This window comes from Pyrenophora tritici-repentis, chromosome 2, assembly GCF_003171515.1.
Source record: "Pyrenophora tritici-repentis strain M4 chromosome 2, whole genome shotgun sequence".
Taxonomy (NCBI): Eukaryota; Fungi; Ascomycota; class Dothideomycetes; order Pleosporales; family Pleosporaceae; genus Pyrenophora; species Pyrenophora tritici-repentis.
In genome coordinates, this window is record NC_089391.1 from 3337962 (window position 1) to 3365307 (window position 27346).

The window sequence follows — 27346 nt, forward strand, 5'->3', positions numbered from 1 at the left end:
GTCGGGGACTCTGACCGTTGGTCTTTAGAGAGCTGCGGGCAGCTCTCGTCGTTGTAGGTGTGGAGAGCCGGTGCTCTGTCGGGTCGTGCCGTAGCTCTGCGCATGGAGAGCCTTTGTATTTAGGCCTGGCAGATGCCTGTATCTTGCAAGAACAAGGAGTGTCAAGGCTGTCTCCTTGTCTTAGCGGTGGTTGTGGCCTTCGACCGAACGTGAAAATCTGAGTAGCGCACGGGCCATTTTGAAGACATCTCAGCTCACCAGGGAGATGAAAGACAAAAGAGGCCAGCGCGCCTGCCACAGCGCCTGCAGCCGGAAGAGGACGCTGGAAAACAGATTTAAGAAGGCATTTGAGTCTTGTTTTGATGAAAAATCGATGGATATCGACCTTTCGTTGACCTGGAAAAGTTGATGTTCGGTGAGGTGGTATTGTATGAGGCTACGAACTGTATATGTATGTGGGTGACCATCAACAGCACTAGCCCTTAATAGGCATCGCGCCTTTACCATAAGTGAGTTGCGACTGCAGACGCAGAACAGGATAGACCCCAAACCGTGACAGAAATTAAGGCGAGTTACGATTTGTGGCGGTAAAATGGTTCATCACGGCCTGTACCCGGGCCGATAATCCCAACACTAGCAAGTCAGCACTATGAATTGGCTCACACATAGGTAGGTATGCACATACTCACATTTTAGGTCCCATTTCTCCACAGGCAGCGAAAATACCGTCATCGCCATCGATCGTGTGACCGCCCGACCTATGATAGACCGGGTGTTGTGGAGAGCTATCCTTGGCGTATCAGACTGAAGAACCATCGATTACTCGATTTGACGAGAGCTCTACCAAGCTTCTTCATATACTTGCCTATCGTGGAGAGAACCAACAAACAAAAATCATGGCGAACTCCCAACACTGGATGATCAGTAGGGAGTCGTATCCGCCTCCTTCCTATCGGCTAGATTCCCTTGTGTAGCACTGAACAAAGGCTATCAAGCTCTTTTTCAGAAAACCACAGACTAGACACTTGGATCAGCATTTTTACTATATATTCCTGTCTCACCCGCTCCAATCTTCTCATCCTCAAGCTTCCATCGTCACACGTCCTGTCACCTAAGTCCAGAAACATCCCGAGATCTGCATCCTACACGCACGAACCGATCACGGCTATAAATCAAATCCCAAAGAAACTGAACAGCTTCCCTCTGTACACCGCCAAAAGTAAGTCTCAAGTGTCTTGGGATATCTTACACGGGCCACACAACTAACGCCTTCCTTTCTTAGTGAAATCGATCCTCTTTGCAACGCTCGTTGCGATTACGTCCGTTACTGCCCAGGAAGACTACAAAAACTGCACGATATTTTATGACAACACCGAAGGCAGAATACCCGCCGCAACGTTTCTGGACGAAAGGAAAAATATATGTGCTTCTCTTGGTGGAAGTGTCTTTCACACTGTCAACAATGACATCACGTGCAAAGCGCCTCTGTCGTATCCCTGCTACAACAACAAGGTGCGCGTAGAGAGAATCCAGGTCCCGTTTAACTGCACATGCTAGCCGCCTGAGCAATTGCAGTAAATATGGGTCTTCGGTCGACAAGCTTGATGTTGGCCGATAGAAGACAGCACAACGTTTGCAATTGGCTGGAGATACAATATTGCACGAACCAGTCACCCTTTCTTGGGCACAACGCGGGGCACGACACAAACCGGCTAGGGGTTTTCCTGCGATCACGAATGGGCTGCGTCGCTGTAATTGTTCCAAGTCTTTTGGATGCGATAGTTTGGGATGCCTCGTTGAGTCGACTGTACGTAGTTCACAATACAAACCATCATCATTAAATTATCGTGTGCAACATAAAAATGAGCCGAGACACTTTGCGTGAATACATGGTTGACCAGCGATGTTCACGTAGATTCAATGTGCAGCGTTAAGAGCAATGTCTGAAAATTATCGTGTCATTATGCGTAAACTATCTCTCTTGAGATGAGGAAAGTAACCAGGATATCGAGCCGACTTCACGAACCACCAACGCCGCGCCGCATCCCATTCCGGGCGCCAATATATTGCATATGGAAATAAGAGATAGATGGGGTATCATTGAGTGCAAGACGGATCCTTGTCCTGCATCGCATTGCGTCATCGACGAGTAGATTTCACCAGCCAAGTGACGCTTAGGCCATGGCCATGCTGGGAGAAGCAGTGGTGTCGCTCTTAGGGCTGCTGCGAATATGTAGTGCAGCGAGCACGGTGGTAGCCACGAATGTCAACCTATATCAAGTTAGTAATGCGTCACGCCACCAAGAAAGATGGGTCAACATACCAGGCAAAGGCTCCAAAGACGATAGCAGCAACACCGCAGTTGTGGAAGGTGCTATGCCTGCCCACCCACCAGTAGCCACCCCAGCGCGTAGCTACAGAGACGAAAGCAGCAAACCAGAAGACCATGGTGATGAATTCAACGCCAATAATGGCGTATTTGTGGGCTGCGGCAGGGAATCGCATGGGCGCGAGAACAAGATATGCGACGACAAGCAGAGTCCAGATAGACGTGAAGAGCATAAAAGCCACACTCGCCGGGGTCCAGGCGACATAGGCATCGACCACTGTTGCATCGTTAGTAGGGAGTTGAGAAAGATATTGCTCTTGGCGACATACGATATGCGCTAAGACCCAGCACAATGATGCTGAAGACGACCTGGGCGCCACGCAGGCCCATGACGATAGCTGGAGCAACCATGTTTCTGGAACTGGATATTGATGATGTGTGAAATTGATGGGCGTAGGGGTGTGCGGATAAGGACGAGTTTTAGCAGCGAAGATCAATAGCGGAGGTTTTGCAGTGGAGAGACAGAATAAGAGAAGTGCGACACAGCAGCTCCCTTGTCCTTTATGCCTGTGGAATGGCCAGGCTGTGCGATGATGCTGTCGCCGCGACTTCTTTCCCTGGCAAGGCCTGAAACGACGTCACCGCAAAGTGGCGCATGACCATGCTGCCACCTGCTGTCGTCTGATTGGCTTCTTCCGTTCTTTATTGTCTTAGCGCCGTGCCCGATGCGACGCGTTGCCAAACCTTCGCGCATCTTCTCCTCTTTGTGCTGGTCATGTCACCGCTTATTCTCACTTTTTTTCCTCTTGTCCCTTTCATCTCCATTGCTTCTGTAACTGACATTTCTATTCTTGGGACGAACGTGTTGTTTACAAGTCTTGTTTCGCGCGTCGTCATGCACTCGGTGTTTTGGGCGACAGGTGTGGCGGTGCACGTTTCATTTTTTACAGCCCACATTCTGACGCGGCTGCTAAGCATATGACGGCAAACACGGCACTCGGACAGTGTACAACTACGTGATATTACACTCACATCGATCGATGGAACTGGTTTTTTCGCTCTTCTCAAGACCTCCCAAGAGCCGCCTTCTACGTAGACGCATAATAGCAAGCCACAACCCTGTCAACGCGACCGGGTATCCGAGTTTCAGAAAGGCGGTATTTGGCGAATACTCGTGCGTTGTAGAAATTTAAGGATATAGCCTGCGGAGCATATTGGAATCATGTATTTGCACACATGCTGCTTCCGCGGCTACCAGTACTTACAGTAAGTGTCGTCTCCATAGCCGATATGGCATGGATGTAAGGGTCTCCAGCTACCCACTCTCTTCACCGCCGACTACCTCCAATACCGCTTGTAGTCTCTCCAGGCCCACCTCAACTCATCCCTGGCCTTCTCGCTCCACTTTCTCTTTCCAGTGGTCTTGACGACTACCAGCAGCTTCTGGAGGATTCGAGCGACCTTGGCCTCTTCCACCCCGGCCACAAACCTCCTCGTCCACCACGATACCGTCTGTCTCCTCCCCAAACTCACCGCCGTCCTCCATGTCTCCGTCTTGCGACTCTGTCGCCTCGTAGTCCTCGCCTTAGACGGTGACGTTGGCGAGCCGCCATCACGGTCTCAATCGCCTCAGTGTAGAGAAGCATACGCGTGGAAGCAATCAGAACTTCCATCGTCTTCTTCTCTTTCTTGACTTCCACCTCCGCATCTTTTTTAATCGCTTTCTTCTTCGCCTCCCCCCTCGTCACCCGCACAGGTATGAGCTCCTCAGTCAAAGAGTCAGGCCGTCCAGATCCACTTTCCATACAGCAAGCCTTCCAGGGCAAAGAATTACTTTTTGAATTGAAGATGGTACCTCTTTGCGGCATCCTTTTCATTATTACGCAAAGCTGAACGCTTGTTAGCGAGCTGACACGCGTGACCGGGTTATGGCCATCTGATCCACTGTGCATGACCTCAGCAATGCAAATACATAGCTGCCTATGTGCGTATATATCTCTACTGACCACACGTCGAGTCACAATGAAGCATTATATCACATAAACTTCTGCAGTCCTGCTCCTCGGTATTCGCCAACTGAGTGATATTGGCTATGCCCGTCTAATATATACATGTCTTTACCGAATCCAATGCATCAAACTCCGTCTCATCATAACCAAAAGAATCCTTGAAGGCCAACATCCCGCGTTCTGTGCCTCAGTGTCCTCCACCGTTGCCACGCCCCTTACCGCCTACTCCCCTTTAGCTTTATCCTTCGCAGTCTTCTTCCTCATCGCAGTATACTCCGCCAAGGAGATTCTCTTTGCGCCCGAATTACTGGCTTTGTGTCCAAGGCCATCCTATGCCGTAGCACCCGCAGTGTTAATGCGCCTAGCTGGCGGTGTCGGTGTCGGTTCGCGCGAAATCGTCTCCGCGGCCGACACTGTCGCCTGTGAGTCTGCCGCAGACAGTGTAGATACGGCCCTCGCGCGTGCGTCGGTACGCTCGTTGTAGTTGCCAGGGTCTTGGTTGCTGTTGGCGAAGACCACCGGCTGACGCAATGTCAGCATGGTGGCTGCAGCTTCGATGTCTTCCTTTATAGGGCTGTTAGTAAATGTGCTGAATACGTCAGTGCGATGCATACGTACGGGTGTAGTCTTTTGTCTAGACATGTTGGCTTTAGTGTTGTTGTTATTGTGTAATGTGAGTGTGTGGTATTTAGTGGTGCCTGGACGTAGGTTGGTGAGGCAGCATCAAGGTGTAAACAAGTTGATGATGGTCAGTCGAAATCAGGACTAGCGTAGTTTTGGGGGTAGTAAGTAAAGTTGAGTATCAGTTATTGTGCAGGGTCAAGGGAAAGGCACTTTCCCGTCAGTAGAAAGAGAGAGAGTATGTGGATAGCAATTACATCCTTAAGGGTGGTCACTTGTATAACTGGAGTCTCCAAAGGGAAATCACTTCACGAACGAGGGCATGATTTGAACATGGAAGGAATGAAGCTAAATCGCAAAAATCTTGGATTCATGCTGTGATACTACAACACATCCGTAGATGAAGATAGGGTGGGACATCTATTAACTCACATTTTCCCTGAACCCGGTTCTCATATCCCCTACTTCGTCTGTCGCTTTGCCGGGCGAGCCTCATCAGACTCATCATCGTCCTCTGTAGCCTTCGTACCAGCCTCATCATCATCCTCCATGGCCTTCTTCTGTCGCTTTCCCGGACGAGCCTCAATAGTCTCATCATCCTCCTCCGTGGCCTTCGCCTGTTGCTCCCCCTCGTCTAGCTCATCATACATATCATTCCGCTCCTCGAGCTTCTTCGCATCTTTCGCCTGCTGCTGCTCCATCCCATGCACCAAATCATATGGTAGACCCAGCTTCGGCTTTATCCCTAGCCACATGAAAGACTTAGCTATACCTTCAGTCTTCAAGCTAGCAAGATCGCGAGGATCATTCTTAGGACGAGGGGGTAGCTTGAACAACGCGTTGAGTTCCTCGGCATCCAGACCGGTGGGGCTGTCATACTCGAACTGTAAGTCATTGGAAGCCGAGGGCATAAAGCCTGAGGTGTCAAGGTTGGGTGACTATTGCTCTTCCTCTGAGTCGGATGAGGAAGTAGCAAAGATAGAGGGAGAGCGCGGAGGTGTAGCAACAGGCTCATGGTTGTCTGAAGCAGAAGTGTCAGTAACCTCTCCGTCAAGCTCTGGAAAAATTTCTTCCATGACCTCCTCCTCATGAACAGAAATGTCTTCCATGACCTCCTCCTCGTGAACAGGAAGGAGCGTAGGGGACGATGTAAGCTTTGATTGCTTGCGCGTAGAACGGCGATCCTCGTTTTCCGAACCCATTGTGCTGTTGAAGGTTGGAGTTGAGATCTCGAGCAAACTCAGTCGTGCTGGTATAGTTAGGGGAATTAAGCAGAGAATATATAGGCGTGGTCCAGGTCTATAGCTATACATTCACACAGTACGCGGGCACTGTAAGTGAATGATTCATTTTGTTGACAGTGAATTGGTATTCTATACTTTCACTTTGACGCCCGCTGGTTTTGTGCCCTTTCACACTCTGTATCAATTCTCTCCCGGCCCTGGCAACAAAAATCAGCAGTTGCTAGAACTCGCAATTTTGCTAACTTACAATTCCAGGTGCCATCTGCCATTCATTCCCTTCCAAATGGAAGCCAAAATACACTCAACTTTTGCTCTAAGCACTTCCTAGCTTGTGCCAATCAATGACGTACGCATCTACTCATCCCAGTATCCCATTTGTGTATGAGTTCTCTTTCACTTTCGCACTATCTTCATTCCCTCACGACCGCTCATTGAGTCCTCCCAATCCTCCTCGTCCAACTTCCACCTCTCCTCTCCTACTTCTAGTGTCCTGTTTTTCATAACTCTCTCACGCTTCATGGCCTCTACCGGTAGGAACAGCGGCCAGCGGTCTTTCCTCCAAGCATTCAGCCTCCATTGCGCGTGGCGTCCGTATGGATCTTTGTTGTACTCGATCCGGGGGCCTGCATACATGGGCTCGAGGGGCGGCAGTATACCCTGTTTGAAAGCAGGATCAGTACACCTAACTTTGTTCAGGCCGATGATGATGTTGATCTTGGATTTGGCTTCGACATAGATGTTGAGGTGGTTGTTGGCAGAGATGTGCGAGAGGGCTGTGTCATATACCAAAATGACAGCAGACCGATCCGGAGGATAACAGAGTGTGCTGTTCAGGTCAACAGGCACCTTGTTTAGAAATCTAGTGCGTTCTTTTCGAAGAAGGTCCGCGGTTTCGGCAAGGGTTGTAGGTGGCGTGCTTTCGGCAGTAGACGCGGGCTCATCCATGGAATCACAGTGTTGGAAGTCGCTCCAGGAGAGGTTCTTTCTTCTATTCGGTAGGTTTCCAGGTGGTGTGCCATGAGATCCTGGTTCTGATTCTGTTTCTGCTTCTGATCGCGATTGTGACTGTAGTACGCTTTCGCTAACACTCGCATTGCCGCCCGCGCTGACAGTTGCGCTAGAGTCGCTGACAGTCGCGCTGGAGTAGGCGCCAGAACTGGATTCCATTGGAAAGCGTAGGTAGGTAAACGAAGAGGAAGAGGTGTAAGGGAGGGTTCTTGTTTAGTCAGTGGGTTGATGTTGCTATAGGGTCTCGTGCGCCAAGATGGCAACCTAGAGCAGATACGTACCGTATAACACTGGCAGTGTACACAATCAAGGAGATAGCTAAGCTGTTTGCCGCAGTGCTGCAGGTGCTATAAGCGCGTAAGGTGAGCTTAAAGCACGTGTAGAAGCCTTGTGGTGGTCGCTTATAAGCAAGGAGAATGACCCCAAGCAAGCGCGCTTACACTACCCCACTTTATTTTCAAACAGACTAAGCGCAACTCTTGATATGTGTTGTAATGGAATATTCGAGTCAACATGGGAATGCGGAAGGGAGAAACCTAGCTTAAACCACGTCATCATAATGGCAAACGCTTCTGCCTAACAGAGGCGAGACCCCTAGCTAACCGCCCTCTTTCACATCAACATCACCTTCTTCTGATCTGACCTTTACCTAATGACCCAAATTCCCTTCCAGTAATTTATAAGATTAAGAAGAGCTAAGCTTCCATATCTGCCTCAATTCGATGTGTTCCCTATGCAGTACAACATTTCCTCTGCCCTTCAGGTTTGCGCCGGACCGCTAACTTATATTTCACTTGCCTGTTTTGCGATTGTAGTAAATAGCTTTTTTTTATCCTTGCTACCCTCATCTTTGGTGATTTTTTTGAGCTTAGGATGACCTTAAAGCCTTGCAGCGAGAGTGGACACCTCTGGTTTCCACCTCATCAGGCCTTGGTTCCTCATACTATATGCAACACCATCAGTACTTTTATCTTTATTCGGGTACCGATTCTAGGCGTAGCTTATCCCATCTGGAAAACGTGGCTGGTGTGGGCCTTATCTGAGTTTAACGACTGGGCACGTATCGGAGCGTGTTGAGTTACTGAACTACAGCGATTGTTGATGTCTGCACCTAAGATCTGTCAAGACTTGTCTGCGATAATGGGGAACTGCTGTGCCTATGGGGTTTCGTTGTTTCCGCCACTGTCGTTGCTAATCCTCAACATCTTGCTTAAAACTGGAACATGCGTCCCAGAACCTGCTCTCCTACTCCTTCCACTGTGAGCCCATCATTTGGGTGGCCATGCATCTGATACGGATCTTAGGAAGGAGACTTGCATTCAAGAGTTAGAGAAGGCGTCTTAACGCCCAATGGTATGCTTGAGCAGATTTTGTAAAGTTGTTGAGATTTTGTGCCACAGAATTTACCAGTGTACATATGAAGCAGGTTGAGCTGTGCGTCAAAGCCAAGTAATATATCATTTGTGTAGCCCGTCTCGAAGTCTAAGTCTAAGCCCATTATCACTCTCGTAGTGATATATGTGATTAAAACAGCGATAAACAGCCCTCGCAGCTCTATCGAAGAGATACATTGGATGCCGCACTTTAGTAGTGGTCAGCTATATGAGCTCGATACAATGCGCATAGTGTCTGGAGTATCTGACCTGGCTCCAGGAGGGGAAGCCCAGTCTTGCTAAGGTTTTCTATAGTCCGAAGAGCTGGGGAGGAAAATCGCCGAGGCAAAGATACCTATGCATGGTAACAGTGAACGCGAGTGAAGTGCGCGTTTCACATGGAAAGAATTGCTGGCATGTGCCTGCACCTGTGAACGCTGTCTTTATGCTTAGTAATGTAACTACGTCATCGACTTGGAGCTACCCCGCATCCCGGATAGTGAGGTACCACTTATTGTTCCGAACACTAAACACCAAGCGGGGCCCCGCACGACCATAGTCCAAACTTTAAGATCCACCTTCAGATACGTAGGAAACGGGAAACATTGCAGGAAGACTGCCGTCAAGCGGGACCTCATCGTTTGAGGGGTATTCAGGGCATAGCCCTGCGCCCTCGGCCTCTGGGCCCCACGCCTCAGCTGGCAGTACTACGGCGGCGCATCGTCGGCTAGTCTCGAAGCAGCGATTGATTGGCAAAAGCTACGGCCATGCGATGAGCACAGAAGATATAAGTAAGACTAGTCGCGCATTGATGGTGCTCGTCGATAGCCTAGGGACTACTTGAGCCGCTTGACCGTCCTGTTTTTCACGCATGTCCTCTTAGCTTTGCATCGTCAATACAATGATGGATACAGGGAGATCATCCAGTCGTTCTGAAGACTTTGAGAAGCGTGAGGGACATCCACTCGAGACAATTACCAGTAAAACGCCAGTCAACGAGAGCGATGAACAACATGCTGTCGCTAACCCAGGCCCGGGGCCTGAGGTTCATCAACAGGTGAATACATCTTTGATCCCCCTACGGAATACCGCTGACTAAACCACTAGATGAACCCGCGATTGTTCATGACACTTACGTGCATGTCATTTCTCTTCATTGGCTCTCAAATTGCGCTCTACCTCTACGGCTCCGTCTTCTCACTCATTACTGCAGACATTGGTGGAGCAGACCGATACATCTGGCTGGTCATCGGATACCTTATTCCCAATGCCGCTCTCTGTCCGTTCGTGGGCGCCTTGTCGGATCTCTACGGGCGACAGAAGGTAGCCATCGCTGGTCAAATCTTCCTCATTATCGGCCCCATCATTACGTCAACCGCGAATACTATGAACATCGCCATTGCTGGACAGGTATTTTCTGGTGTCGGTGCAGGCCTCAATGAACTCATTGCTCTCGCCGGTACTGGGGAAGTTGTTCCTATCAAGGACCGCAGTTTTTACGTCGGCTGTGTCATTTTGACCATGATTCCCTTTCTGCCATGTTCCTTGTACGCCCACTGGATTTCCGAGGCAGCCAGCTGGCGCTACAACGGCATCTTCATCGGTGTTTGGAACTTCATCGGCCTGGTTCTCTGCATCCTCTTCTACAAGGACCCGTCTCGTATTACCGACACCTACACTAGACGTGATGTTCTCCGCAAGGTCGACTTCATTGGCGGTTTCCTGAGTACCGCCGGCGTCACTCTCTTCATGATGGGCCTGCAGTGGTCTTCTCTACAGTACAAGTGGGGCAGTGCGCACAACGTTGCCCCCTTCACCATCGGCCTGATTTTCATTATCGCATTCTTCATCTGGGAGTTCAAGGCACCGTACCCCATGTGCCCACGCGAGCTGTTCAGCAAATCGAAGCGCACCACAATCTCTATCCTTCTCATCACTTTCTTCAGCGGTGGAAACTACTTTGTCATGTTGCTCCTATGGCCTAGTGAGCTGACCGCTGTATGGGGTAAGTTTGACAGTGCGTATGTGCCGACACGGAGGCTAACAGTACACAGGTGGTGACGAGAAAACAATCGGTATCCGAACTCTTCCCGTCGGTTTCTGCATCATTGGCGGCGCAGCCATATGTCTAGGCCTGATCATTGCCACCAAGGGCCGTATCAGGGAATTGATGATCTTCTTCACGGCCCTGATGACTGCAGCTACCGGTGCCATGTCCATCGGTCGGCCCGATAATATCAACGAAACCCTTGTCGTCGTCTCATTCGCGTGCTTGGGCGTCGGTGGCATTTTGATTCCCACGTCCATCATCGCGCAAACAATCGTTCCAGACGAGTATATCGCGACAATTACAGCCATCACGCTCAGTATCCGTTTCGTCGGCGGTGCAATCGGTTTCTCAATCTACACCAACGTCCTAACGCACAAGACGACCGAGTACTTCACGAAATACGTCGCCATCGATACGCTCGTTACCAAGTCTATTGTCAATTTCCTGAACCCTGATGGCCAGGCCACGATTGCAGCAATCGCATCAGCACTCGGCAACTCGCGGTTCGCAGAGGTAAAGCACATTTTGGCTACCAGCCCGTCCGTCATTAACAGGGAGGCCTACCCCGAGATTCTCGCCGCCACACAGAAGTCGTGGGCCCTGGCTTACCGGTACCCATACTGGATCTCCATTGCCTTTGGTGGAGTCTGCTTTATCTCCAGTTTCTTCATTGCCGATGTTAGGCCGATGATGATGACAAAGAGGGTCACCAACCCGCTCAAGCTGAGTAGATGATAATGGAACACGGGATGGGATGTAAGAAGCGGGGAGGGGGAAATTCCGTCGCGCATCGATTGCTGTATATACCCGCCGACGGACCGACTCGGTTTCTCCTAGTGTCTGACTAAGCTTACTCTTCTTTAATTTAATTTGTCCTTGTACCTTTCATCTTCTTGGCCGCTTGGGTTCTCGTGTTGGGTTCATTCAATTTGGCGGCAAATTCCGTCTTACAGGTCTGGATGCCGGTCCTTGTTTGAGGGAGTTTCGCGATCCGCAGCATCCGCCTTGGGATGGTTCGCGGTTTAGCAAAGCCGAGGCCCGGGTATCAGGACCACGTGGTTCTCTATTTGCCGGATATACGTACTTAGAATGCCATCGAATTTTTCTATTCTGGTTCTTTATCGGTTTGCGATGTGCGTGTAAGGTACTCAGGACCAGGTATCATGTCCAGAAACGGTATGATTCGCTTCCATTCCCCAATCTAGGTTAGCAGTACGGTCACCTTGTCTCGTGCGATCATTTCGTCCGCCTGTCGTTTCCCAATACGAGTATGACTTATCTTCGATTTTATACATGGGCATTCTGCATGTCGGTAGTTCGGTCACGTACACGCTATTAATAACCGGCGCGGTGTGTCCGGATGCACCTGCAGTGCACCTGGCATAGAGCCAAGCGCCTTACATCATCCCATAACGGCTACCACCCCGCTTGTGCATCCAACCTGAACGACTCTAACACGACCTCACGCCATGCAAGAAACGGTGGCTTATGAACTCGTACCTCTAGTTATCATGAACCTGTTATGTAATCGTTAGCATCGAACACGCATCCCTCACCGACAACACAGGTCGTGTATCCACATCCTCAACGAGGCCATCACTGCATACCACGTCAACAGGTCCAAAGCAACTACACAGCATGCGGAAGTTGCGTCATATATCCGTATTCATCATAATTCTATTATAACTCTAACAGCAAGACACGTGATATCTCCAGCCTTGGCTACAAGACCAAGTATCCATCCTTACCAATATTAGTACAAATTCACATCACCACAGGCCTACACACATAGGAACACAGATTTAATGTAAATCATTTGCTTTTCATTAATCCTTGAACATTACCATGCTCGTTACCATTATCATAATCATTACAGAAGGAAAAACCCAAACTCCAACGCTCATGTGGTATATTTCTAGCTTTTGCCATGGACCCAACCGCTTGAAAAGAAACCCCCAAACTCCATCGCTTGTGTGGTATGCTTCCCGCTTTTTCCCTGTACCTAATCAAGTAAAAACAAAACATGGAAAAAAATCATTGCTCGTGAAATCCCATCAATATCCAGAACCTGGGGTATAACCTCCCTCCCTACGCAGCGAACAACCCCGTGGGCCGAAAACAACCAATAAAAGCGCAAGAATAGCAGATATACCGACCTTACGCAGTAGCTCATTGGCTGTTTTCGGCCCACGGGGTTGTTCGCCGCGTAGGGAGGGAGGTTAGAACGCCATATCCCAATGCTCCCTTGCTAATACCCAACATTTTGTATCTCTTTGCACCTGTTTTGAGATGATGCATATGTTGTCCTAGACAGCCCTGCACCCAACACGATACACTCTTTTTTCTACCGGCGCACTAATGATGCCGCACCCTGTGCTACACCAAGAAGGAAGCCAGCAGCTGAGAGGGCAATCTTTAACCAGGGGATTTTGGAGATGAAGAGTGAGGCGGTAGAGAGTGCACCCATGATGTAGGGTAGTATCTTGGAAGATGATGAGGATGATGATATTGAAGAGGGCTGAGGGGACGACAGCAGTGGGGTGGTTTCGGTAGGCGGTGAAGAGGTGCTCTTAATGCTGCTTGGGGTGCCGATGTGGTGTGTCGGCAGCGAGGATGATGATGGAAGAGTGAATAGGGCTTCATGTGGCCCTTCAGTGGTGGTGAAGACAATGTCCGGCAAGCTAAAGTCGACAGCGGGGACACCTCTCAAGGTGTGGAATGTGGTGTCTTGTACTTCTCTCGCTTTGCCTTCATCTGCAGGTGGAGAAGAGGACGACTCAGAGGTGGTGTTTGGAACCATGGCATCTTTGGCAGCAAGAGGCTGTCGTGCCGGTGAGGTAGCGGCTTCGACCTCGTTCTCTTCGGACTCGGAGTCGGACTTGAAAGCCTCCTCGACTACATCACTGTTCTGTACCGTGTCCTTAAAGACACGGATGGCGTTCATAGAACCGCTACACGCTTGTGTCTTGCGCCGGGCCGAGGAATCACTGAAACGGGGCTGGAAGATGGCCATGAATGACTCTACCTTCGAAGCAGTGTTTCCGGAGGTGAGGTCGTGGTTTCCAGGCGAAGAGTAGCCCTCATCTGTAGTCCAAGAGTTGGCCGAATCAGAAGAGTGGCAGGATGCTGCATCCTCGGCAATTAGCTCATCTTCGTGAACAGGTTCGTCTTCGGTGCCAAAGATGACCTCATTGAAGTTGAGTTCCACATCATCTTCGTTGTCATCGGTATAGGTGGAGGTGGTGATGCTTCCCACGCGGCTCATTGGGGGGGTGATGGAGAGGATGTTCTCTTTTTCCTCGTCCAAGTTACTTGGGGTCGTAGTGTAGGAATGGTGGTAGCTATCTTCTTCCACAGCAAGGATTGTTTCGGATAGGTCGTTTTCCTCATCGCTATTCTCCCACGATTGGACTGAGGAGTCATCCGAGTTATCCTCGTCTGCTTCGTCATCCACAGCCTGCTTCGTCAGCTTAGCCTGTTGAGCTTTCCAGCCCCTGTAGAACTCTTCAAGGTCTTCCTTGGAGCGACCTCGAAAGACGCTATCCGGATCCTTTGTCTGCTCATCCATCATGCGCTGCACCTTGATCTGCACATCCTTCTCCTCCTTTTCCTCTTCCGCCTCGAACATCTGGATCTGAATAGTTTCCCACTCATCCAGTTCTTCTCCATTGTGAGACTTAATCTTCATGGAGACAGACTCATCAATGGTTTCAGCATCGTCAATGTGAGTGGCGATGACAAGGTGCGACTCACGGTATACAGTTGCCAGATCGCGATGCCACAACAACCGCTCCTCTTGGAATTCGTGTGCATAGCTGTAGCGGCGCTTGCACGTGTGGTCGTAGTTGAGTTCGGGATATGCAGGTGGATCACAGTCTTCTTTGCCATCCATATACGGGCCCACTGCGTTGCACACGAGTTTGGAGTGTGCGTGGGCGAGTTGGGTGGGAAGGTCATAGAAGAGGATAGGGAAACGGGAGTACAATGTGGATTGGGGCATCTCAACTTTCTCTTGTTCTTCTTCGTTGTCAGTTTCGTCGTCGTCGGAAGAGGAGAAGTCAGAAGAGGAGAGGTCGGACGAGGAGTCGGAAAAGTGTAGCGGGCCCATTTCCTCGGCCTTGGGCGCAGAAGTGTCTGCAGACGCCTTCCAGGTGTCGAGGTCGAAGTCGTCTTCGTCATCATCAGCCCAGTTGAACTTACGGCTAGCAGTGCTAGTCATACCAATGGTAGCCATGGTGCGCAGTGGTTGAATGAGTAGTTGTGATAAGGTATTGGTGTGTGCGCGCACTTGTTAAAGGGTTGCAAGTTCGCAGAAAGGTTGTGTGGAGACTGTGGTTAAGGTGGGAAGAAGATTGCGATCTGTCGAACTTATCAAGGACCCTGGAAGGGAATATCGCACCTTTGACGTACCCCACCCGTGGTTCGCTCTTCTCTTGGCGTGACCGAGCTTTCCTGTTTGGGCCGTGTGATTGGGGTTCTGCGCGGGCGCAGGTGGTATGTGCGCAGTTGCCTGGTTGCCTGGGTGAGGGTGAGTGTGTGTATGAGTGAAAGAAGCGGAAGAGGAGGGGCTAGGAGTCCGGAGACTATGTTTGCTTGGGCTGGCCGACAGTGTGAGTGAATGGCAGATGCCAGTGAGTTGACAGTTCCACATTGTGAATGAACTTCAGAAAAACCGCTGTTGCGTCAAGGACACGACACAGCGCAACCATGGTACTGCTGTCAGTGCAAACCGAGGGAGAACTCCTGGCAGCTTAGTCATCGGACCGTTGTATGCATATGTCACACAATGTTTGGTAGAAAGGGTATTGCAGCAGAAAAAACATCAATATTGTAAGGACTTGAGATGAGTGAATGTAAGGAAATGATAATTGACTTTTTGAAACCTAGATATCGCACAGATGTCGTTCATAGAGAGGAACGTAGAAGAAGCAATTACATATACTACTAAAGAAAAGCAACAAAGACATGCACACACTAACGAAGCGGTGCTAGTGACAAATGTCCGTCAACCAAACCATAGAACTCGAACCGAGATTGCACAACTTTTGACATGATCAAACACGATTGCCGAGAATTGAAAAATGCTAGATTGAACTATATACTAAGAGAGGGAAATGATTACGACATAAAGCCATTTCAGATGCGACAATCAAGCATTGCAGAAAACAAAGCCCCAGGCTGTCTTAAACGCTTTCTTAACAGCATTGAGGCAGCGACGTGTCACTTCTTGTGCTGTCCGTGGCAGTCTCATGAGGCTGTTCACACTGGCTGTCCGACCAGAAGCCTCACCGGTGGCTACGTCATATGCTGTAAGAATATGCGAAGCGGCCGAGACGCAGTTACCTAGCTCTAGGAGAGGTATGCCTCGCTCAAGATCCACCAGATCCGGTAATACAACTGCTTCGTCGTCTTGTGCCGCCTCTACCACAGCCTGCCTATCTGTCACGATACCCAGGTATCTGTCCACGAACCTTTCCTGGTATTCGGTTGTCGCAGACACAGCCTCGCCCTGTTGCACGGTCCTGCTCAGGCCAGGCCGAGCGCGAGCACTGATCACCTCGCTAATCGCAGCTTTGCTGCTATCAGAGCGCACTACTAGTTGCAATGACGTTATACTAGCTTTGGAGCTGCTGTGGCTCGACGTTGCGCAGTTCTTTTCGACTTCGAGTGCAAGAGAACAGTTGTCCGGTGGCGAGTCTGGCCGATTGCTCTGGAAAGATGATTGGGATGTATAGGATGTGCGTCCTGAAAATAACGAGGGACGAGCGGAGGAATTGCCGGCCAGTGTATCGTCTGACCTGACCGCGTGCACTCGGTGTCTGTCGATGTTGAAGTGCAGAGGCGACGAAAGGACTAATCCAGCAGCTTCATTGCCGGTATCTTGTTCCTTTGGCTCAAAATTAGCAGTGACACCAGTAGGCAGTGCTATCGAACTTACCAATTCCTCATTGCCATCTTCATCTCCATAATCAGCGCACTCCATCTCCCACAACGGTGAACCCCCATGCACCGAATTCGTCCTATAAATCACCTTTGAGTTGATCCACTTCCTTCTGTTATTTTCATCGTCACGCTCCATCTGCAGATCCTCGAAGCGCTCCCTCAGCACTCGCAGCGCATCTTCTGCCGACTGTCAGAGCCAGGTTAACTCATCCGTAGCACAAGGGCTGTGATCAGGATAAAGAGGGTCGTAGCAAAGGTCACGACGGACAGTGGAAGTGGTGTTGCGACATTGGGTCACTGGAGAAGGAGGAGAGGGAGGAGAGGAAGAGGGAAATGCGAATCCAGTGCCATTTTGGGTTGACAAGGTGCCCGATCCTGTATCCGCGGAGTCAACAAAAGGGACGCCGAATCTCTCTGTCCGAAAAAAGCAGCGGGCTTTGCGACGGCTGCCGGACCCTCGCGTTATGCAGATGTTTGGGTGGTCTAACGAGAATGTAGACTCCGTGTTTGTCATTGTTCTCAGCGTCATATACTCGGTCAGCTCATCAAGAGCCATCCCAAGATGTGCGATGTCGAAAGGATCAGTCCCGGAAGGGCCTTGGTGCTGGTCTTCATCGCTGTGGCTACTATGTTAAACATGCTGTTCCTCGTTTTCGCTGTCGAGATAATATTCATCGATATCATCGGCGTCGTCCTCGTTGATATACTCATCGGCATTGGAATAGAGCTTAACACCTGAGTGTTCGACCTCTTTGACCTCTGCAGTGTCCATCGTACTGCTGGCTTGAGCATCGCGCTCAGCCTCGGTCTCGTTCTTCGGTGCGGACCTCATCGTTCGCTTCAGGGACGCGGGAACGTTCAGCCTTGCAATATCGTATATGCAGTGCTACTCTACTAAGTCAGTGTCAAAAACCTTACGCTAACATGAATTTATACATACTTTTGCTTCTATATAACTCCGATCTGGGTGTAATTGAACTCGTGGTGCTAGTTCCAAGTTCTCAACGGCAAGCTCTTGTCGTGGAGAGCAATGTATAGAGAGCGTGTACGTGGTAAGAAGAAGGACTGATTATTTACACTGTGGGAATTGCTGGTTCGCAAACTTGCTCGCTTGTCGTCGAGGCGAATCACGTGGTGTATTGAAATCGCAGTGGTAACGGGAGTTGCCGTTGGATCCCTCTCCGCATTTGTAAAGGTTTATTGGATGATACAGGGATTAGCCACGTGGATGAGTGGATTACAGAGGTGGGTGACCGAAAAGCAGCGGTGTGTGTGTGCTGTTAGTCTTAGTGAGCGTGGTGTTTGATATGTTTGAGGGGATAGAGGGGGAAGAGGCGGAAAACCATGTAGAGGAAATGAGAGCACAGAGTCTGTATACATAATCGGGTGCCTAAAGAGTTGATAGTATTGATACCGTTCTTGTCCCTGTCTCTGTCGATGTACACATCCCACCTCAAGCCTACGATTTCCGATGCATGACCGTCGCAGCCGCCTACGCGAAAAAGTCAGTATCACAAACCTTCTCATTCCCTCCCCGCTCCAACGGAAACAACTCACCTGATGATTCGGAAATACCAGACTATCAGCCAGAACAACATTCTCCCTCCTTCCTGCCGCAAAAACCACAATCTCCGCCACATCCTCCGGCGTCAACGGTTCTACGCCCTCGTAGACCTTCTTCGCCTTCTCCACATCCCCGTCAAACCTTACAACGCTGAATTCCGTTTCTACCTGCCCTGGGTCAACTTCCATGACGCGGATGCGCGTGGCAATGAGCTCCTTGCGCAGGGCGTCGGTGAAGGAGCGGACGGCGGCTTTGCTGGCGCAGTAGATGGAGCCGCCTTGATAGGGCTCGCGGCCTGCGATGGAGCCGATGTTTATTATATCGCCAGAGGGCGTGGGGCGGGCCTTGAAGATGGGGAGGATGGCTTGGGTCATGTTGATCAAGCCGGTGACGTTTGTGTCGAACATTTTGGAAATATCAGTGGGGGAAATGTTGGGGGCTTGGGCAACGCCTTTTACGAGGCCACTGTTTGTCGTTAGGTACGTGAATTGATATGGAGATATTGGACATACGCGTTGTTGACCAGAATATCAATATCTTTGAACTCTTGTGGTAGGTTTCCCACAAAGTTGTTTATTTCATCTGGTTTGCTGACGTCTAGCTTTACGGGCAATACCTTGACGCCGCTTGCGAAACTCCAAATCTCCTTTGCTACCTCTTTCAATGCGTCCTCTCGCCGCGCAGTCAGGATGAGCTTTAGGTCATCGGGTTGTGTGCGCGCAAACTCGACGGCTGTGGATCTACCGATACCAGAAGACGCGCCGGTGATGACAATCGTCTTGCCCTTTAGGCGCTCAGCCATGTTGGTGGACATGTTTGCTGTGTGTTGACGGAAGACGTTTGACAGTTGGGTATTCACAGGTATGATGCGGGATCTAAGCGGAGCGCTCGCAAATGCAGCAGCAGCAGAGAAAATTCGTCGAGATAACTGCAAGGTAGGCATCAACGTCACAATGCTTTGTAATGCAACAATTGGACTTTACAAGACGTGGGGGACGGCAATTGAGGTTTGGAGAAGGCCGGCGGCTGTTATGACGCTGGCTATCGGCGGAATTCCCGAGGCTGCGCGAGTCATGACAACTGTGGAGGGGTAGCACGCCAGAGTGGGGAGCTTTTGTATCACAAAGAACCCATGAAAGCCGCTTCATGTCTTTCACACAAACACCTCTATGAAGGGAAACATATAAAGTGGTAATAGTTTTCATTCATGCCTTGGCCGTGTTCCAGGCTGGCTCTCGTGGAGACGTTCAATCGTCAATCCTATCATTAACTACACTATGCCCTCAAAACTCCAAACACGCAAGTATGTGGCTGCGGGGTATCGAATCATCCTTGAACGATGATTTTAGTTTGCGCCCTTCTTCTTGAGCATGGCCTCATCCTCCTCCTTCAACTCCTGATCAATCTTCGCTCCCTTGGAGGGCTCGTTGCCGTGTGCACGTGCTGGCAGAGTAGCATCCTTCTCGCGCTGGCGGTCCTCGAGAGACTTCTCCTCCTTCTCGTTTTCACGCTTCTCCTCGCGTTCGAGCTTGTTGGCGATTGTTCGCTCGTCCTCTGTTTTTCATCGTCAGTACATTTCCCTGATAAAGGTGTAGTGGGGTAGGGTGTTTTGATTCCACGCCATGGTCGCGCAGATAACTAGAAACTAGGAAGAGCAACGTACTGGAGTCTTGGGCCTTGTGTGAGTTCTCCTTGCCTTCGTGGAAGCGGTTCTCCTTCTTCTCCTGCTCAATTTCGGCGTTGGAGCGGGTGACCTGGTCACCGGCCTCGTAGACCTGGCTGTTGCCGACGTTTGATTGTCCAGACATGTTGTGTATGTGGGATTGGTGGGATATGTAAGTTGGGTATGAGATTTGAAGAGTAGGTTTGATGTGAGAAGTGGCAATTGTTTGTGTTGATGTTCAATGTCGCGTGGTTCTTCTCCTTATATGAAGGTTCTGATGTGTGCGCATGGGCTAGCACCCTGATGACGTAGCTCATAACAGTGATGTCACGGTGGGGAAAAACGACACCATATTTTCAACATTTTCGGGCACCTAACGAGAAGCGCCTGATGACTTGCATGATGCTGATGCCGGTGCCTGGAATTGGTCAAAGCAATGCGTTGTCGTGTTTTCGAGCGCATGCTTTCCGGATATTTTACATAAATCGCAATGGCAACAATCACGCGTAGCTCCGCTTGTTCAACCATCTATCAACCAGTACCAGCGCCTCCTTGGGTTTATCGAGAGGTACCATGTGGCCCGCCCCATCCACTGTCGCGAAAGCAAACGTCGTCTCCCGTCCGCTCGCGGTCTTGGTCTTGACTTCCTTGAACCAGCCCACTTCGTCGCCCCCGTTCTTCCACATCCTCTTCGGCTGCGCGACAAATGCTGGCTGACCCTTCCATGGCATTGTACTTGCCCATTGGAGGTTACCCGCTGTGTTGCAAGCGAGATCAAGGTTACCCTGATAGAAGAGTACGTCAATGCCGTGGTCAAGCAGATACAGGACCTGCGGCTGCGTGCTGAGCATACCATCTCCGGTTAGCGCGAAGGCCCAGGCAATGTCATAAGACAATACCGAGTAGTTGCCTACTGCTTTGGGAACACTGAGAGCCTCCCAAACAGAAGGTAGGTTCAGATATTCTTGTATCCTTTTAATCTCGGGGTAGCATAGATCATCTCTCGTTTCGCACTCATGGGTGATGTCGAAACGATTACGGCCCCCTTCTCCAGACTCGCCGTCGTAGTACAAAATCACGCCTTCCTCACATACTTCTTCGGCTGCGATGCATATAGCTGGATCGGGATGATTGTAACAAACGCTAGAAAGCTCCATGCAGCGTGGTAGGTTGGTAGCCATGATGTCACAGCGTGTCTGGTTGAAGACTGGACTTTCGACACCGGGGTTCGTTGTGCAGAGCGTCTCCCAGTAGCCGAAGGTAGTGTCCTTGGGTGAAACAAAGGCGTTTCCGGTAAAAGTTGACTTGAGGTTGACCTTGGGTCGTTTTGGATACATGAGGTTCTTCGAGACAATTTCAGCGCCCAAGGTGGGAACATAGTGTCCCTGATGACGGTCAGCTCTAGCATTTTATGATGGAGATGTGCACTCTTACAGCATAGCTTTCTCCTGTGATATGAAAGTCTCTCTCGTAGAGATCCGGGAAGACATCGCTCGTAAACAGCTGCAAGAAATGATGCATATCTTCGGCAGCCGAGAAGCTTGTGGAAGTGAGCGGGATGCCCTCATCTACATAGCTAAAGCCAACGCCTGCTGGCTGATCAACAAAAATAATGTTGGCATTTTTGCTCCACCCGTATTCGTTGTACACGGTCCCGTTGCCAAATTCGTTGATCATACACGGACCTAGCTCACCCAGCATACCCAACATTCCAGAGCCACCGGGTCCTCCTGTCAACCACAGCAGAAGGGGGTCTTCAGCCGGCTTGTCTTGTGACTCAAAGTACCAGAAGAATATGTGCTTCTGTCCGACATCTAGCCAGCCAGTATACTGCTTGGAACGAGCATCACATAATGTATCGCTTTGTTGTCGCTTTATGCGGATGGAATGATGTTCCGAATATTGACTGTGGTATGTTTGAAAGCCTTCCACTTCTGGCGTATCTTGAAAAGGCACTTGCGAGAGAGTCGCTGCTGCCGTTGCTGCAAGCAGACTCGTGCAGAAGAGCTTCATGGAGGATATGCAGTTGCGCGTACCCTGATGGGCGATGTTGATTTTGTCGAAATAATACAATACTGGCAACACCACGAAAGATGCTCAGTAGACACGTCGTCAGAACTTCAAGAGCGACCAAAGACCGCAAAAGAAGATGAAAGGAAAGACGGTGAGTACGGACGTGTCAGGGTTGCCAATGGCGTCGGCTCAAGGTGCCCGCAATGATCGCCGTCGATGGACCAGGGTAGTTAGGTGCCGGTAGGAGCTAGCCCGCGTATGCCGTACAAGTTATTCACCACGCGACTATAACGCCAACTTGCGACCAAAACCGCGTCAAGCATACCACTTTACCAGTGACCCTTGCCCACTTATTCCTTGGATACAACACCCGAAGCACACACAATTCTAGGCGAATAAGCACGTTGAATCCCGTGCGCACATCGCTCTTTCCCTTCCACCTCTCACCATGCCATACAACAACACTCCAATCGCGCCAAATAAGGAAATCACCGGCCATGTGTCGCTTCCACGTAAGTAGAAAGACTTTCTCTCACATTCTTCACTCGCATACGTTGTCTACATCCTTTCGCTTTCACGATACACGCACATTCTTCTGTCGCAATATCCGTCTTCGTTCCAGCTTCTTAGGAACGAGCGTACTGCGAAGAAGAACCATATGACACCCACATCGCAATGGTCGACTCAATCTCACGTACTCACACCACATTCCTCTCCCTGTCAACCAACATCCTAGCTAATCGCACTCCACGCAGTCGCGCGCGTCCAAAAGATCATCCAAGCCGACCCTGAACGCATCACGACCTCAAAAAATGCCGCCTTCGCCATCGCCCTAGCCACAGAAATGTTCATCCAGCATCTCGCGACAACCACACATAACGTAGTCAAAGCGGAACGCAAACCACGGCGTAACATCCAGTACCGCGATGTCAGCAGCGCGATTGCCAAGACAGACAACCTCGAGTTTTTGGTGGATGTGGCGCCCAAGACAGCGACGTGGGGGACGGTGAAGAAGCGGTTGGAGGAGAAGGAGAAGGAGAAGGCCGAGGACGGTAAGAAGGCGGGCAAGGGGAAGACGCAGACGACGTTGGATGGGACTGGCGCTGGGGAGGAAGCGACGGAGATGGAGGAGGATGGTGATGGTTCTGGGGAGAAGGGGGGTGATGAAGATACAGTCGTCACTGTTTCTGCATCCGCATCAGCATCTCCCCCACACCAAGACCAAAACTCCACAGAGAAAGCAGCATCGACACCAGCACCCGAGCCCTCAGATGAAATGGACGTGGACCAGCCAGCCCCATCGGCCAAGCAAGTCGAAGACTCGGAGCCAGAGGAGGACGCAGCGGCTATGCAGATCGAAATGGAGATGAGGGGCCCGCCACGCCACCCTACAAAGAGTGCGAGTCCGAGGCAGACGAGGCGGTCTACGGGATTCACGGCGATTAATGGTTCAAAGTGAGGAGATGGATAAGCCCATGATAGGGTGATTGATAAATGGGTGGATGGTGATGCTTTATTGTTGCAATTGGCCTAGCTGGATGGATAGATGGGATGCATGGATAGGCGTTGGTCGTGTAGCAGATAGGCAGGTTTTGACTTGCTTGCCCGGTTGTTACTCTCACATGGACTGGGGGTCCAGATGAGATACAGATATTCGGCATATGCGTGTATTGTGCTCAAAGAAGACTTTTGTATACATATCTTTGCATGGCTTTTCCACCATTCCTAATAATTTCCTGTGCTGTATCCAGGTAGGCCAAACCTAAACGCCATATCCCAACCCCAATCCCATAGATCAAACGCCCAACCATCAGGCCCAAGTATCCACCCCATTTACTTAGTCTCCGGGTCCCAGACCTGCACGCTCCCCACCCATCCCTCCCTAACCTTAATCCCCTCAATCACCCTCGCACTCCTCCCCCACTCAACCCCAAACTTCCCACTATTAACCCTACACATCCTCACCTCCTTGATCCCCTCCCCTCCCTCCTTCTCCACCCGCTCATTCACCCTCCTAACCAACTCCAACGCCATCTCAACACTCGGCGCCGTATTCCCGGTGATAACATCCGCCCCATCCCTCTTCTTCCCATACCCTTGACTCGTAAACAAACACCCAACCCAATGTCCATGGTCTCTATCAACTGGCGGTATCAGCAGTGCGGTACCAGTGGGCACCGGGTTGGATGTGGGGTGGTGCGTGCTGATGCAGAACGTATTGTAGATTTTGTAGGCGAGCGGGTAGCGCTGCTTGAAGGCGAGGGCGATGCCGGAGCCCCAGACGCCGTGTGTGTTACAGGCGTGCAGGAGCAGGGTGTCGGGGGGTGCTGTGAAGATAGGGCCGGTGTGGTAGGTTAAGCTTAGTGTTGGGGAGGTGGGTGTTGGGGGAGATGGGGTGGGGGTAGGGTAAGGTGGGAGAGGGGGGTTGGGAGTGCGTTTTTGGCTTTGGTGGTTTTAGTAGAGTTTATATCCTGGCGTTTCGAGGATGGGGGGCTGGTGGTTGTGGAGAGGGGTCTTTTTAGTTGTGGATGTTTGTCTTTAGGACAGTCGTCTTGGTCAGCTTTGGAGTCGTTGCCGGTACTGTCCTCGTTGATGGGCTTGTTGGTCTTGGGACTTCTTGAGGGCGCGTCTTTGGGGGCGAAGTAAGATGTGATGGTTGAGTTTTTGGAGTTAGCCATGGTGGCGGGTTGGGCCGTAGTCTTCGTGGGAGCACGTGAAGGCACGAGATAGGTAGGCAACCGCCAAGACGTTTATTTGCAACAAACTTAAGGCAATCGCTCTCTTACCCGGCTGAGGATGTCGCTTGCTATAGTAGTGAGAGAAGAGGTCAGCTCCTACGACCGGAAAAAAAACATTTTATGTCAAATCCTAAAATCTCCGCGATTTTCTCTTGGTTACGATTAAATCACAAACCGACATTTAATACTTTACATGGTCTGTCATTGGTAGAAATGCATGGATATCCGATAACGCCCATGGTGTTCGTCTGATACTTACGGAGCCGCCCAACCAATCACATCGCACCTGACATAACGTAGCCAAAGCCGCCAAAACTTCGACATTGCACAACCCCAAGCTCCTCCATCAACGAACCACGACAACGCCCGCCCACGCCGCGTCCACGATGCCCGCCCTCACAAACACCGCCCGTGCCGTCGCACGCTCATGGACCGCTCACCAATTGCCCGTCGCTCGGGCAGCCGGGTGCACCGCCATGCAGACCCGCAACGCCTCGGCATCCTCATTCGACAGCCCCTTCAAGGGCAGCCCGGAGACGACCAAGATCCCCTCGTTCGCCGCCTACAGGAATAAGGGAGGCGAGACTGGTCCCAAGGTTTTCCAGTACTTCATGGTTGGAACTATGGGTGCGCTGAGTGCGCTTGGCGCGAAGGCGACTGTACAGGGTAAGAGGTCCCCAGCGTCGCTGCAACTCGGCGGAGGAAGAAAAACCATCGGGATATGAAGAAAGAGACATTTAGGGGCTGGAGGGGAGCAATTGGCTATGTTTGGGATGATATGGCGTTGTGGTTGATGGAACAATGGAAGGCTAACTCGTTACCCGCACAACAGACTTCCTCGTCAACATGTCCGCCTCCGCCGACGTTTTGGCTCAAGCCAAGGTAGAAATCGACCTCGCTGCCATTCCCGAGGGCAAGAATGTATGTGGCCGAATGCGACGCTTTGTGTCCGGATAGAGGAAGCTGATATATGCGCAGGTGATTATCAAGTGGCGAGGCAAGCCTGTCTTCATCCGACACCGCACCGAGGACGAAATCAAGGAGGCTGACAACACCAAGTGGGAGAGCCTCCGTGACCCCCAGCCCGACTCGGACCGTGTCCAGAAGCCCGAGTGGTTGATCATGTTGGGTACGTCATTCACCACACCGAACGCATTGGAATTGAACTGAAACTAAAGTCAATAGGTGTCTGCACCCATCTTGGATGTGTCCCCATTGGTGAGGCTGGTGACTTTGGAGGCTGGTTCTGCCCCTGCCACGGTTCCCACTACGACATCTCTGGCCGCATAAGAAAGGGACCTGCCCCGCTCAACCTGGAAATCCCCGCCTACGACTTCCCCGAGGAGGGCAAGGTTGTCATCGGTTAAAGCACACTCGGTTGGTCGTTAATACAGCAATTGGGTGAAAGGATGAGGTGATGAGAGAGAGGTAGGGAGGGGCCTTGAGGCTTTGTGTCTATAGGAGCGGTGCATCAACAATATTTCCTCAACGGTTTGGTTTATAGATTCGGCTTGTGCCGGCAATGTAACACCAGTTAGAATCATGTTTTGCGATCCTTTTCTCGTTCATGTTCACATCTATTTCTTCCTTTTTCTTTCTTTCTCATTGCCCGCTCAAGAACCCCTTCACAGCCTCTACCGCACCCTCAAAATTCCCTGCCTCAATCAATACCATATGTCCCTTTGGCCGGACCCCCAACTCCTGAAACGCCCTCTTACTATCACTCGCCCCCTCATCCACGGGCGTATCATACTCGAAGCTCGTATAACCCACCGCATGCTTATGCAACACCTCATCCTCTGGGTGGAAGTAAAACGTCTCCTCCCCTCCATCAGCCTTCTTACTCCGTTTCTTGCTCGGCGCTGTATCGTGACTGGGTAGCTGCGACGCGATTTCAGAATAGCACTTTGAAAGGACGAGGTAGTGGGTGAAGGTGTAAGGCTCCTTTTCCTCAACCGCCCATTGGATTTCTTCCAAGAGCATCGTGTACATTGGAGGCACGATTTCGTGCGGCATGTTTATGAAGCGCTCGGTCAAGATGAGGCCAATTTGCGCGGTGGATGTGGATGCGAGGAGGGGGGCGAGGCTGGGGATTGTGGGTTGTGATTTTTTGGTCAGGTAGGTGGTTAGGTCTTGGATTACTTTTTTGTCCTATACACATGCACATAGTTAGCATCCTGCACTCATACAGGTAAATAAAACAAGAGAGGTTGGGGTAAAGATGCACCTTGTATGTCTCCAAATTCAAAACAGTAAGAAAAGCATAGGGATCCGTCTCATTGCCGTCGACCTTTACAGTGCTGCCGAGGAGCGGTTGCGACAGGATTATGTCTGCGAGTTCAGATAGGTTGAAGAGTTGCGAGTCTACGTCTAGGAGTTGACGCAGGAGGTTCTTGAGGCCGTGGAAGTCGACGGCGGGTTGTGGGTCAAACCATTCAAAGTCGACGTTCACCATGTCCATGTCCTGAAGAAGGAGAGGGTTATTAGCCATGAAGCGCATATTCAGAGATGATGGGGAAGGCGCATACCTCGTCGCTGCCGGAATCGTCGTCATCTTTCTGTTTGCGCTTGTCTGATGCATCCGGTAGCTCTTCCGGGTCTCGTTCTTGTTTTCGTTTCGCCATTGCGATGTATTTATGCGAGGATGTTTTGGGAGGTGAAGGTTGGCTGCAGCGGCTTAGTGGTGTTTGGAGAAGATGCGCGCGCGCAGTCGCGCTATCGATAGATAATTTTTGGGCCCCGCTGAAATTTGCGACAGTCATGGAAACCCCTCATCGTCTCCCACACTGTC

The 27346-nt window shown here is 50.7% G+C and overlaps 14 protein-coding genes across 14 annotated transcripts; 3 read left to right on the plus strand and 11 right to left on the minus strand.

The window, feature by feature from the left end:
• Nucleotides 1-2174: 2174 nt before the first annotated feature.
• Nucleotides 2175-2740, minus strand: PtrM4_067190 (MARVEL multi-domain protein; the record flags this gene model as incomplete). The annotated part of the gene is made up of 3 exons (XM_001933413.2): nucleotides 2175-2271; nucleotides 2324-2606; nucleotides 2659-2740. The coding sequence occupies 3 exons, from the start codon at nucleotides 2738-2740 to the stop codon at nucleotides 2175-2177; spliced, it is 462 nt and encodes a 153-aa protein (XP_001933448.1).
• Nucleotides 2741-4668: 1928 nt separating this feature from the next.
• Nucleotides 4669-6161, minus strand: PtrM4_067200 (SNF2-family ATP dependent chromatin remodeling factor snf21; the record flags this gene model as incomplete). The annotated part of the gene is made up of 3 exons (XM_066105763.1): nucleotides 4669-4927; nucleotides 5425-5829; nucleotides 5899-6161. 3 exons carry the CDS (start codon nucleotides 6159-6161, stop codon nucleotides 4669-4671), a joined length of 927 nt encoding a protein of 308 aa, XP_065964390.1.
• A 3327-nt stretch (nucleotides 6162-9488) lies between these two features.
• Nucleotides 9489-11369, plus strand: PtrM4_067210 (AraJ, Arabinose efflux permease; the record flags this gene model as incomplete). The annotated part of the gene is made up of 3 exons (XM_001933418.1): nucleotides 9489-9641; nucleotides 9692-10589; nucleotides 10639-11369. 3 exons carry the CDS (start codon nucleotides 9489-9491, stop codon nucleotides 11367-11369), a joined length of 1782 nt encoding a protein of 593 aa, XP_001933453.1.
• A 1609-nt stretch (nucleotides 11370-12978) lies between these two features.
• PtrM4_067220 (uncharacterized protein) lies at nucleotides 12979-13101 on the minus strand (the record flags this gene model as incomplete). Its single annotated transcript, XM_066105764.1, has 1 exon — nucleotides 12979-13101. The coding sequence occupies one exon, from the start codon at nucleotides 13099-13101 to the stop codon at nucleotides 12979-12981; it is 123 nt and encodes a 40-aa protein (XP_065964391.1).
• A 103-nt stretch (nucleotides 13102-13204) lies between these two features.
• PtrM4_067230 (Tymo-45kd-70kd domain containing protein) lies at nucleotides 13205-14868 on the minus strand (the record flags this gene model as incomplete). The annotated part of the gene is made up of 2 exons (XM_066105765.1): nucleotides 13205-13210; nucleotides 13369-14868. The coding sequence occupies 2 exons, from the start codon at nucleotides 14866-14868 to the stop codon at nucleotides 13205-13207; spliced, it is 1506 nt and encodes a 501-aa protein (XP_065964392.1).
• A 915-nt stretch (nucleotides 14869-15783) lies between these two features.
• Nucleotides 15784-16713, minus strand: PtrM4_067240 (uncharacterized protein; the record flags this gene model as incomplete). Its single annotated transcript, XM_066105766.1, has 2 exons — nucleotides 15784-16521; nucleotides 16573-16713. The coding sequence occupies 2 exons, from the start codon at nucleotides 16711-16713 to the stop codon at nucleotides 15784-15786; spliced, it is 879 nt and encodes a 292-aa protein (XP_065964393.1).
• Nucleotides 16714-17208: 495 nt separating this feature from the next.
• On the minus strand, nucleotides 17209-17409 carry PtrM4_067250 (uncharacterized protein; the record flags this gene model as incomplete). The annotated part of the gene is made up of 1 exon (XM_066105767.1): nucleotides 17209-17409. One exon carries the CDS (start codon nucleotides 17407-17409, stop codon nucleotides 17209-17211), a length of 201 nt encoding a protein of 66 aa, XP_065964394.1.
• Nucleotides 17410-18036: 627 nt separating this feature from the next.
• Nucleotides 18037-18955, minus strand: PtrM4_067260 (Short-chain alcohol dehydrogenase; the record flags this gene model as incomplete). The annotated part of the gene is made up of 3 exons (XM_001933421.2): nucleotides 18037-18069; nucleotides 18135-18606; nucleotides 18654-18955. The coding sequence occupies 3 exons, from the start codon at nucleotides 18953-18955 to the stop codon at nucleotides 18037-18039; spliced, it is 807 nt and encodes a 268-aa protein (XP_001933456.2).
• A 531-nt stretch (nucleotides 18956-19486) lies between these two features.
• Nucleotides 19487-19949, minus strand: PtrM4_067270 (Transformer multi-domain protein; the record flags this gene model as incomplete). The annotated part of the gene is made up of 2 exons (XM_001933422.2): nucleotides 19487-19695; nucleotides 19805-19949. The coding sequence occupies 2 exons, from the start codon at nucleotides 19947-19949 to the stop codon at nucleotides 19487-19489; spliced, it is 354 nt and encodes a 117-aa protein (XP_001933457.1).
• Nucleotides 19950-20304: 355 nt separating this feature from the next.
• PtrM4_067280 (Carboxypeptidase C (cathepsin A)) lies at nucleotides 20305-21817 on the minus strand (the record flags this gene model as incomplete). Its single annotated transcript, XM_001933423.1, has 2 exons — nucleotides 20305-21189; nucleotides 21239-21817. 2 exons carry the CDS (start codon nucleotides 21815-21817, stop codon nucleotides 20305-20307), a joined length of 1464 nt encoding a protein of 487 aa, XP_001933458.1.
• A 1123-nt stretch (nucleotides 21818-22940) lies between these two features.
• On the plus strand, nucleotides 22941-23276 carry PtrM4_067290 (uncharacterized protein; the record flags this gene model as incomplete). The annotated part of the gene is made up of 1 exon (XM_001933424.2): nucleotides 22941-23276. One exon carries the CDS (start codon nucleotides 22941-22943, stop codon nucleotides 23274-23276), a length of 336 nt encoding a protein of 111 aa, XP_001933459.2.
• Nucleotides 23277-23778: 502 nt separating this feature from the next.
• Nucleotides 23779-24495, minus strand: PtrM4_067300 (putative appr-1-p processing protein; the record flags this gene model as incomplete). Its single annotated transcript, XM_066105768.1, has 3 exons — nucleotides 23779-23782; nucleotides 23841-24144; nucleotides 24363-24495. 3 exons carry the CDS (start codon nucleotides 24493-24495, stop codon nucleotides 23779-23781), a joined length of 441 nt encoding a protein of 146 aa, XP_065964395.1.
• A 446-nt stretch (nucleotides 24496-24941) lies between these two features.
• Nucleotides 24942-25922, plus strand: PtrM4_067310 (QcrA, Rieske Fe-S protein; the record flags this gene model as incomplete). The annotated part of the gene is made up of 4 exons (XM_001933426.2): nucleotides 24942-25221; nucleotides 25388-25476; nucleotides 25534-25684; nucleotides 25741-25922. The coding sequence occupies 4 exons, from the start codon at nucleotides 24942-24944 to the stop codon at nucleotides 25920-25922; spliced, it is 702 nt and encodes a 233-aa protein (XP_001933461.1).
• A 235-nt stretch (nucleotides 25923-26157) lies between these two features.
• Nucleotides 26158-27179, minus strand: PtrM4_067320 (BCIP domain containing protein; the record flags this gene model as incomplete). Its single annotated transcript, XM_001933427.2, has 3 exons — nucleotides 26158-26706; nucleotides 26783-27019; nucleotides 27084-27179. 3 exons carry the CDS (start codon nucleotides 27177-27179, stop codon nucleotides 26158-26160), a joined length of 882 nt encoding a protein of 293 aa, XP_001933462.1.
• Between the last annotated feature and the right edge of the window lie 167 nt (nucleotides 27180-27346).